The 11,749-nt window shown below is 29.9% G+C and overlaps 1 protein-coding gene across 1 annotated transcript; it reads right to left on the minus strand.

The window, feature by feature from the left end:
• Positions 1-3,243: 3,243 nt before the first annotated feature.
• Positions 3,244-11,330, minus strand: LOC132719992 (autophagy-related protein 13-like; the record flags this gene model as incomplete). Its single annotated transcript, XM_060703967.1, has 5 exons — positions 3,244-5,773; positions 6,077-6,242; positions 6,871-7,005; positions 10,236-10,430; positions 10,768-11,330. Coding segments are annotated over 5 exons (1,302 nt in total), but the record flags the coding sequence as incomplete, so codon positions are not given.
• Between the last annotated feature and the right edge of the window lie 419 nt (positions 11,331-11,749).

An 11,749-nucleotide genomic window follows, 5' to 3' on the forward strand; every position in this document is an offset into this window, starting at 1 on the left:
CTATCAGTTTCTTTTACTTGTTTATAGGGTATGTAAGCGAAAACAGCAAATGGATCCTGACCCAGACTGCGCAAAAGGCGCAGGCTGGTTTTGGGCCCCTTTGCTGGTGAAAAAACCCATTTTTTTTGGTTTTTTTTCCATGACCCCGGCCCTCTTTTAAAAATTTTAAATTTTTTTTAGGGGCCTTTCACAAAAGAAAAAACTTTTTTTTGTTTCTTTTTTGCTTCCCCAAAGATTTAAAACAAAAATTCCCCCTTTTTATCTAAAAAATGTTTTTTTAAAAGGCCAAATTCTCCCCTGGAAATCCCTTTCTTTTCCCCAAATTTTTTCAAAAATTTTTTAAAATTTTGGTTTTATTTTCATAGAAATTTTAAAGGGTTTAAAACTAAATCTCCCAAATTTAAACCTAAACCACTTTTTTATTTTCTTGCCCCTCTGACAAAAAGGGAAAAAGTTAAAGCGATTTAGTATTTTGTATGGTCAAACTAGTACTTTAGTAACATATGGATACTTTTATAAAAAAAAGAATTTTTTTTCTGTTTTCTTCTAACATTCTCTTAAACCATTATTTTAGCATAATGAAATCCATGTTTGACCTTTCTTAAAAGGCATTATGTTTCGTAAAATAACACATGATCTGATTAATAATAATTAATGATAGATTTTTAGTTTTTTTTAATAATCCGTCATAATTTAAAAAATGATCAAACTGCGTTTATTGCACATTTTTAGCTAAGTTACAGAAAAAACGTTTGACTCAAGTTCATGATCGCCTAGTCCATATATAATTTAAAGCATATAATAACAAAAAGCGTCACAAATTAAAATTTGCATTCAAAATTCTGCAACAAATAGCAGCATAATATTTTGCTGTAGAACATTTTAATTTGTTAACAAAATAATGCAATATTCATGTTTCTTAAATAGCAAAGATATTCTGTTTCAACTGTTTCAAGAATCAACCACAACAATATGGAAACAACCTAACTGTTTATAGATTTTATTTAAATAATTCATTAGAGATTTAGCTTCATAGCCTTTATCATTTTCTTGTGGATTTTGTCCATTAATGGTTATAATTCTGCTCCTTTTTTATAGTCTGCTAGGAAATGATACATCAGATTTGTTTTCAGTGGTAAAACAACAACAACAATGATCAAAAGGGCCTGTTTAATTGTCTAGTTCATTCTCGTATTTGTAAGTCCTTATATATGATGCCTTTATATTCTCTGAATGTTGTCAAAAACAAGTCACTGCCAAATGGGGACTATATACTCAACATTTTCTTATTTCGAAAGTCTAACACATTGGAGATAGAATATTGTAGGAAGAATTGTTTAAGGAAACATAATGTCTGGTAAAAAATAAGAATTCTATATTTAACAAAAGGTTATTTACTTCATGTTGATGTTGTTATAAAAAATGTTTAGACCAAGTATGTTTCACATTTTTCCATCATTATTCATAATTAAGTTAGGACTATTAAAGCTAAATTTAATAATTTGACCTTGATGATCAAGGTGGTTCAAAGGTCAAGGACACTTTTAAGTTAATCGTAATGTCAGTTGTGTCATAAGTACTGTTTTGTCTAAAAATGAAGTAAACCTATTAAATCTATTAACTTAAGCAAAATGCAATGATTACAGGTCAGTGTCATCATAAATGTCATTTATTGGTTAAAGTATGAATCAAGTCTGTAAATTAAGTTATGGCAATTTCTGATGAATTTCATACATGGTCCTTAATAATCAATTTCATTTGAAGGACAAGGATATATTTACGGAATTCAACATGTTGGTTTTGTCATATGTGTTATTTTTTATAACTTTTGATCTTGATTTTGGATCTATTATTTGGTCCGAATTACTCTCCTAAGGAAGAGTAGGTCCGAATATAACAAATCAGGCAAAATAGAATATTGAAATTACAAAAACAAAAAATAACAGCCAGAATTTTTTAAAATATAACTGTTAAAACCAATTCTCCTAAAATGTGTTAAAACTGAAATGCTTATTTTTTCCACCTAGATGTATATATTTTTCGGGATTGTGGTGTTTAAAGCAATGAATTAATTAAAACCAGCATATGTCAGATCTTATCCTGTTACTTCAGAATAAAACGTATTTACTAAGATCATCACAGAATAAAAGACGCAATGTATAAACGACCTAAAACATATCATTTGAAACATACTTATTATTATGCTTGTATGAAGTTCTAGAATACTTTTCCTTTAGAAATAAGAAATTTTTCAAGTCTACAATTGTTAAAAATAAAATTTTGCATTATATATGTTTTCTTTGATGCTTTGATGTATTGTCTTAATAAGTTATTCTTGTTAAATAAAGAGTATTATTATCATTTTTATTCTTATTTAAGCCAATTATTGCAAAGTCAAGCAAAATTAAAGAATTATAACAAAAGCTGGTTTGTCGCCAAATGTTCTTCACTGTGTTAAGATCAACTCACTATAGAAAATTATGTGACATGTAAATGTTCAGCTTTATGTATGGTGGCTGATTTGTGCCATTCGTGTTTTCGCCCCGTGACCCCGCTAAGCGAAAAGTCGAGAATAACAAGTTAAAACGGCAGGGGTGCTGAACTTTTTGTACTGTTAAACAGCCACAATTGTCAGAAACTTCAAAGTCACTTGTAACTCGACATTTTGTAAATCTAAAACAAAGGAATAACACATAGACTATTATGCATGTTTCATGTAATTTATTTAAGAGAATAAACATGAGATTTTATCACATACAACATCTCACAGGTATCATGCAAAGTAAATGAATGTAGCTTACAATAAGATATATGCAAGGCTTACTTTTACAAAGATTATCTTTCAACATTTTTTAAACTCTACATAATGACTTTTGAACATTATAGAGAGTATAGAGATAAAACAAAGTAACAGAGATAAAACAAAGTGTATATGAAGTGATGGGTTGTTAAAGAAATTTGTTGACAAATTCTGGATAAACAAAGCATGAATTTATGAAAATCAAGTTTCTAAAATGGAATAATTTTTAGATAAACCAATGAAAAAAAATATTAAATAAAGGAAAAGCTTCCGTTTGATCAAAATAGGGTTGATAAATCTATCACTTTAAAAGCAACCAGAATTAAGTAAAGAACAGCAAAAAAATATGTTAACTAAGTCTTTAGTCATTTAATTAACATAGATTAAGAAAAAATTTAGTTTAAAAATGATGATAGTAAAATTAACGGGTTGATACAAAAACTTTATGACAAAATAACATTAATTTACTTAAGTATTATTTCAGGTGATGGAAAAAAATGAATCACTTCAATAACCTTTTCAGATATGATTGTAACTAATACATAATGATCAGAGGTTTACAAAACAATGTAATAATTATGAAAATGAATAAGATATATATTAAATTAAATTTCACAAATAACTAATACTAAAGGAGTATTAATAACTTTGTCAATTCCGAACTAAGATATTTATTACATTTCAAGTCTTATGTATGAAAATATGGGATAAGGGAGATCACTCAAATTCAGTGAAACAAAATTATTTGACACTTGTGGACTTGGTTTGATATTATCTATTCATAAGCTTGCATTAATTTTACAACCTCAAGGACTGGTTCTATATAAAAAAAACATTTATTTACAAATTTGGTGGCATTATGATAAATCATTATATAGTGTCATAAAAAATCTGATAAATGAAAAATCACTTGTACGAAAACAGTTAGTTTTATAATGCGCAAATTCTGTTTCTCTAATAATATCAAAGAGAAATTTAGACAAATTTTTTGCTATTCTTAATCAATTATTCAATCTTTTTTATTTTTTTACTATGAATTATAATAGCCAAAGTGCCACATGGCAACCCTTAACTTTCAGAACTTTAAAATTGGTCATTTTATAGCATAAATTGTATTCAACAAAACCACTAATCTTGACATTCCCTATCTGATAGCCCCCTCTTTAACTGAAATTCTTTGAAACTACATCCCAAATTTTCATACATGAAACATATTTTACTTTAACAAAAAAATGTAAATGAAGAAACAGAATCTGGTCACACAGAGAAAATCTAGCAGTTCATTAATTACATGAACATGTAGTTCTATACCAAAATGTGTACAGCACATTCATAATTTATTCTGCACTTATCTTACAAATATTAGCAAGCAAATAATTACATTATAACATGCACATTTCTATTTAAAGAGCTTTCTTCAGATCAATATTTTCATACGGAAGACATAACCAAGCAAAATCTAAATTATACCTTACTATTTTTTCATGTCAAGTAAATTCTTCATGATGGTGTAGTACTTCCTCTTTTTATCACAGCTTCAAACAAAAACAAACAAAAAAATCCACTTATTAACGGTAGCTTTCATAAAACAGAATACATTTATTCTGCCAAGACACCGTGAACTTATCCACATAAATCAACTTAACTCGTATAAAACATTTATAGGAGAGATCGAGCCAGCGATCTTTATCATAAAACATTTGCTGTTTTACTTTACTTAAAATGTTTCAGAGGTGAGACTTGTTTTTTATTAAGGAAATATAAAACATCCATAACACATGAAAGTACGATAATAATAATCTATAATCTGACTGGATAATCAACTGAGGATATCTACAGAATGTGTTTGTTTTTATCAGATTTGCATTATATTGGTTCATGAAATAATAAATCTGATAACATGAAGTTTGCAAAATTAAATTAATAACGTACTGCAATTTTATGTACATTGTATTTTAAAACTATGCTTCGATAAGGAAAGAGTAAAACACAACATTTCAACTACAAAAAAGTCATTTTTGGATTCAAAACCCAAATAATAAAGATCCCATGATAAACTTTTCTTTATCACATCAAACAAAATGAACAGAAATACTGGATATGAAAAAAACTTTTTTCTTTATACAAAACAGAATGAAAAATACAATTGTTAAAATAATGTAAGTTATGGGTCAAAAACTTGATTACATATAACATATAACACATGTTCCTTCTTTTATATTAAAATACTTCAACATTACAGCTCTAAAGGAAGAAAAATGGGATCAATATTCTTTTAATACAGAAGTGCAGAGCACCAAAATGTGTTCAATCCCTTTCAAATGCAGCACATATTCATCCATGTTGACTAAATTAAACACAACCTTACAGAGTTGTCTTTCCTTACATAAACTTTCTATTGACTTATTATAAATAATCTTACTGTGGAAATGGACCAAAGTAATTTTCGAAGTACATGTACAGGTACTATAATATTTCTTATAAATGCATTTTGTGGTATGGAATTTTGAAATGTACCGATAAATATAACCACTGAAGATTTCATCATACAAGTTAAAAAAAACGCACATACCCAAAGTGTTTTATTATAAAACAATACTGTATTTTTTGCTGTTATTTTACTTATTCATCTCATTTCCCTTCCAGAAAATGACAAAAGACCTACAAGAATGAAATGTAAGAGAAAGCAACCCTGTATTACAAACCAGTAAACCCATATCTTTCACAGTTTCACGTTTCAAAAACAGCTTTAGCTTCAAAACCCATAGATTCATTGTCAATATTCAGTTCTGACACAAAGTTATCAAAGTCTTTCATATGAGTCTCAAATGATTCTAGCTGGTTAGTTAACTGCTCCAAAGCTTCCGGTACTGACTGCTCCTCGTCACAGTTTGTCAATGCCGGTGCACTCTGACATTCTCGATAAAACCGTCCTAAATCACTATTGGCATCTGCTCCAGCAAATGGTGTTTTCTAAAGTAAGAATGAAATATCTTTTTGTAACATCTTTTTATATCGAAGAATGTATGGACTTTATTTTTATTTAAAAAGAAGACTGTTGAGTGATGAACAATTCATCAGATCTCATTTCAGAAAAGAAATCTTCTAAAAAAGCAAGATATTATTAATTGACGAAGCACACTTTCATTTTGTATATTTTGTACATTTACACATGTAATATGTCATCAAGTGTGACAAAGAAAGTTTCCTCTCCCTAATCATTATGAAGGAGTTTCACTTTTATTTTCAGAAAGTAAAATTGTCTGAGAAACTTACCAACTCCACCATAACAAAGTCATCTGGTGCTGACACCTGGCTACTGGTACTTGTTTTGGACTCGCTTAGCGCAGACTCACTTGTTTCCCGTGAACTTTCAGTTTTCGAGCTGGACGTGACTTTCGATGCCTCTAACTTTGTACCATCTGTCTTGTCCTTGTCTTGTCTGTAATTCAAGTTTTTATGTATTATTTTTTCATCTTGTACATTAGCTGATACGAGAATATGACCACCAACCTTCCATACACTAGTTGGATAGCTTTATTATTACAAAATATTAAAAATCACAATTCTTTCAAGATTTAAATCCAAACCTATGTCAAGCATTTAAACAAGCAAGCCTTATTAAGCAACTATATCGACTAGACCTCGGATTTTCCACTGAATACATGACTAAGTGCAACAATGCAGATTCCTAGATATAAGAAACTTCAGCAGTAAAAGTTCGTGGTTTTAATTGTACACCACCTTAAAGCAGTTTAAATCAATACTTTGAGGAATAAAATACATAAACATATGTCTTCCTACAAAAGTAAAGCTCTGAGTACATGTATTATTAAGAAACATCCCCCTTACTCAAGTCAATAAAACTTTGTAAAGAGGAATTATCTATCTCAGCTAAAGCATTTTTAATATCAAAATGCTTAAACTAAATAGCCAACACTTTCAAGTTTAGTAAGATAGATTCATTTCAGTAAAGCATACATACACACGGGCATAGAGAAGCAATTTTTTCCAAGCATTCAATGGTACAATTCTTTTTAAGATCTTTAAAGTGGTCAGTGTAAACATACCTATCAAGTTTGACCTGCTGTAAGAGAGATAGGAACGGCACATCATCATCGCTGTTGTGTTTATTGTCTGTAAAATGTTGAACAAATGCTCCAACTCTATGACAATCTTGGTATGTGAAAGGCTTTTCTGGAGCACTGTAATTGATGCACATACATTTGTGTACAATTAAAGAAATATGATTTACAGGAATGTAAAAGGAAAGTAGAAAATTAATCAACACTGCATCAATGTACAATGTAACATAATTTGATTGTGTTGATAAAATGTCAGTCTGATGAACTTAGCTTAATCAATCCACTCAATATCTAATCTTTTCACATTTTGACCTTGACATCTCCTTTCATGGGTCACTACAATTTGTTTTGTTTACAATAAAATTGTAAATACTTTATACATGTATATTTTTTTTTGATTAACTAACTCATTTTGGACTTCACTTTATTCACATATATAATAGTGTGAATTGAACCTTGCATGGTTCTTATTAATAAAAAAGTCTTTGGTCTGATTTTAAATAAATAACATGGGAGAACTCAGAAGTGGGGGTTGGCTTTAAGGTATTAGGACCCTAATGGGCAATATAAGGAACTAAAAAATTGACATCATAGGTCAGATGTATACCTTAAAGTACACCTGTATGCAAAATTTAAACAAAGTTTACCGTACGGAAATCAAGTTATGGCCACTTTTCTGAACTCAAGCTAAGATGTTATGAGGGCCCTTTTTTAAAATGAGGAACCTTTAAATAATCTGCAATAACTTCTAATGAAAAATGTTTTCCAATTAATTTTGGTAAGAAACAAATAGTACCATTAAGCTAACAATCCACATAAGCAAAATTATGGTTTCTACGTAAAATTTATGAAATCTGTATAAAAATGTTACCCTACCCCACCCATTTTACCACGTGTCTGACCATTTTCTACTTAGGGAGCCTAATTAAAAAAATTCTTAAAATGTACCCAAATGAGTGCCTGTTTTTCAAAGTTTCCCTAAATTTTTTAAAAAAAAGTATATTGGTTGATCTTGTAAAATATGAAATACTTTTACCGTCTAGTTTTGATTATATTACACTTTGAAATATCAGGTATCATATTTATTACTAGATTTAGCATGATTTAGCTAATAAATACCTATATAAATTAAAAATCAAAATTAAACACTTTTTTCTTTCTAAATGGGACATGAGAGATACATAAATAATGTTAAAGAAAAAAAGAAAGAAAAAAAAAGTTGACCCTTCTGGGGATTGAACCCATGGCCCTCATTTTCAATGTAGTAAACAGTAGTTCTAGCCTATTTGAATACTCTTCAACGCGGAGGTAATGCATTAGGGTGCTAATACCTTAAGTCAGGCACAGACACAGTAGAGGTCATATGACAACCTTCTAGCTTTAGTAGTGGAGGGAAGACCTCAGGTGCCCCTCAGCATATGCTGGCACTAGTAGAGTAGAACCACAGAGCTGGTAATCTTCCTCACATGAAAGAAACCAAAGTCTCTAGCAGTATTCGGTGAGAGCCAAGTTATTTGAAGTGAAAAACCTTTAACCACTTAGTAAAATGAATAACACAACATCACAGCTTATTTAGTGTTATTTTTAGATATAAATATATGATATCAAGAATATCAATACCAATGTCTTAATCTCATAACATGGAAATTATTGTGTTTGCAATTTATAGCCATAAATCATTTACCTGGTAGCTTGTAAAGAAAATTGTCTTAGAAATATGCATCATCATTGAAACTTCCCATTTCTAAGGATATCTGATCAAATTTAGTGAATCTAAGAAAAACATTACTCAGCTATGAAATATGCAGCTTAAGCTAGTTTATATCCATAAAGAATTGATAAATTCTTATCATAATAATGAATTTTTATCAATAATAAAAGCTGTCAGTAGGACAGAATGCTCGACTATTCTAAGTGTTTGATATTAAAAGAGCCTTGATAATGTAACATTTTCTAAATTAACAAAAGGGCCAAATTTTTCTTTAAATCCATGTTATGGCTATAGGTCTTCAGGAGAGTCCTAGTATGCTCTCAAAGAAGTGCATAAAATTTCAACTTGTTTCAAAGCGATATGTCAATGGAATAGGAAAATATCTGAGGTGGTATGCAACTTGAACGTAAATTCTTAGTCAGTAATTAGCATTATTATACTCACCCTTGTGACAATTTTTGAATAGTCAAGCCAATACTGACTATCCAAAAATTGTCACAAGGGTATTTTATTGAGTATAATAATGCTAATTACCTATGAATACGTAAAATTGACTGAAAAAGGTACAATTTTAGGCTTGTTATTAAGATATTTTATCAAGTAAATCACTGCTTTATTATTATGAATGCATAAAAATGTCCCAAAAAGGCACAAACTCTTCAGTAGTTATGGACATAACAGCTTACAAGCAAAACTTCACCATGAATTTATAAGTTGAAAAAGGGGAGAAAAATCAGCCTAAATGCAAGATATAATTATGGATCTTGGTCAGTGACCTACAATTATGATTCTAAATGCATATGCGAAGTTTTAAATAAATATCTTTAATAGTTATTTGAGATATGTAAAACTTGCATGTAAACATTAACCAAGAGACTAAGTAGAAAAGGGCAGTTGAATCAGCCTTAATGCGAGTGGAGTTATGGAACTTGGTCAGTGACATACAACAATTATGACTTTCCAATTATGACCCTAAGTACATGTGTAAAGTTTCAAGTAAATATCTTTGAAGACCTTTAACCAAAATTTCTAAGTTTCAAAACAAATAATTCTGCAAATATTGCAGGCAGAGTTATGCGATTTTGCAAACTGATATACATTGTTACTATAAATAAGTATTGTAAGGTTAAATTGAAAATATCAAGCAATAATTGAGATATTTGACTTTACAAAAATCTTTAACCAAAATTTCTAAGTTAAAAAGGGACATAATTCTGAAAATATTGTAGGTAGAGTTATCCAACTTGTCAATCTGATGTACATTGTTATTATAAATAAGTATTGAAAGTTTCAATTGAATATCTCAAGCAAAAATTGAGATATTTGACTTTACAAAAAACTTTAACCAAAATTTCTAAGTTAAAAAGGAGCATAATTCTGTCAATATTGTAGGCAGAGTTATCCAACTTGTCAATCTGATGTACATTGTTACTATAAATAAGTATTGTAAGTTTCAATTGAATATCTCAAGTAATAATTGAGATATTTGAATTTACAAAAAACTTTAACCAACGCAGACGCGGACGCTGACGCCAACGCCGGGGCGACTACAATAGCTCTCATATTCTTCGAATAGTCAAGCTAAAAAATAAGTGTCAATGAGAACCCTGTGTGTTTTTAATTCTTATAAAGTATGTACCTCTGTGGCCTTAAATCAGGGAACTTGTCAGTCACAGGAGAACTGCCCTGTATGTTGATCTTTATTGGCTGCGACTGATGATGAGAGGCGGGACTTCCTTTAGTTCTTAGAGGCTCACCACAGGGACTAGTAGAAAATGTTGTTGTACATGATTCCTCACTCTGACCTGTAGAGTCTGAATCACAAGTGCTTTGCCTAAAATACATTAACAAGTATCAAATCAATGCAGTAAAGATATATAAAGAAAGATAAAACCATAAAGAAGGATAACATCGGATATATGACTTCAAGTATCAATTTTGCATATCTTGAAAAAATTAAGTTTTTTTTTATTTTCAACTCAATTACATTTTCTTTAATAGGGAACTGTTATGCTAATTTATTCATATTTTGGATCCATTGCTTAATACATTTCAAGCGAAGATATTGTATTGTATTGATTTTTAAATTCTAGTTTATACTTTATACATGTAATTTGATTTGAAAAATATATTTTCAATATTAACAAAAGGTTTTGTGAAAATTATGCTACCTTCTGTAACCAGATACACAAGGTTTTGGTGTTGTTGGTCTTACAGGACTACTATCTTGTTTAAAATGATCGTCCTTCACCTCAAATGGCACCTCTTTTGTAGTGTTCTGTGGAGATATCAACAACTTTGTTCTGTAGCCTAAATGAATTCCTATGGTCCCATATGGAGTTGGCACAGACCCTACTTTTGATTTTTGATGGTTCTCACCAAGAATATAAAACTGTGGTTCGCCAAGATATATTCTATAGCAAATTATGTAGTCACTGCTTGTCTGCCTTCGAGAGAGTTTGTAAGCAGGTGTAACTCTAGAAACATTTAATAATGATTTTAATGCTATGCTCATCCTAGAATAACCTGTCTGTGACATTTTAGCACTTATATCACACTGATTTATATCCAGACTTATGTACCAAAGTTCAAGCACCATCGTATCACCATCGGCAGTCCTAAGTGAGATCTCCACACAGACATTCTGTGCAAGTGTTGACGTCTGATTTGACACAACTTTTTTGGCTTCTGTGTGAACTTCATTATTGTCTGTTATTGCTATGTTAAACTGAAATCATAAAACATTAATTCACATTTTCATATATAAAGCAGTATATTTCAAATTTGTCTTCGACATTGGCCGGGAAACTACATTTAGATATTAATTTGTCTCTATACTGTTGATTTTTTTTATTTACAAAACATTTTTGAAGAAAAATCTTAACCTATTGCTAATCATGTCGTCTGTTGCATTTGTTGGTCATTATTGTCTTATTTCTTAATGTTTTATTCATACTTGAATACAATAGCCCTTTGGACAAGACCTTAACGAGGACTAGATTAAAGTGATCTTGACTCATGAATGACTTTACCTTTGTTGTAAATTTTACTTTTTTGACATAATTGGCTATTACTTTGTTGCTTACTTTTCAATTGCTTTCATACTGGGACACATCTGTCCGTTAGACAAGATCTTAAGGGAAACAAAATTGA

The sequence above is a fragment of the Ruditapes philippinarum genome, unplaced genomic scaffold (assembly GCF_026571515.1).
Source record: "Ruditapes philippinarum isolate M1 unplaced genomic scaffold, ASM2657151v2 ctg9807_1_1_1_1, whole genome shotgun sequence".
Classification (NCBI taxonomy): Eukaryota; Metazoa; Mollusca; class Bivalvia; order Venerida; family Veneridae; genus Ruditapes; species Ruditapes philippinarum.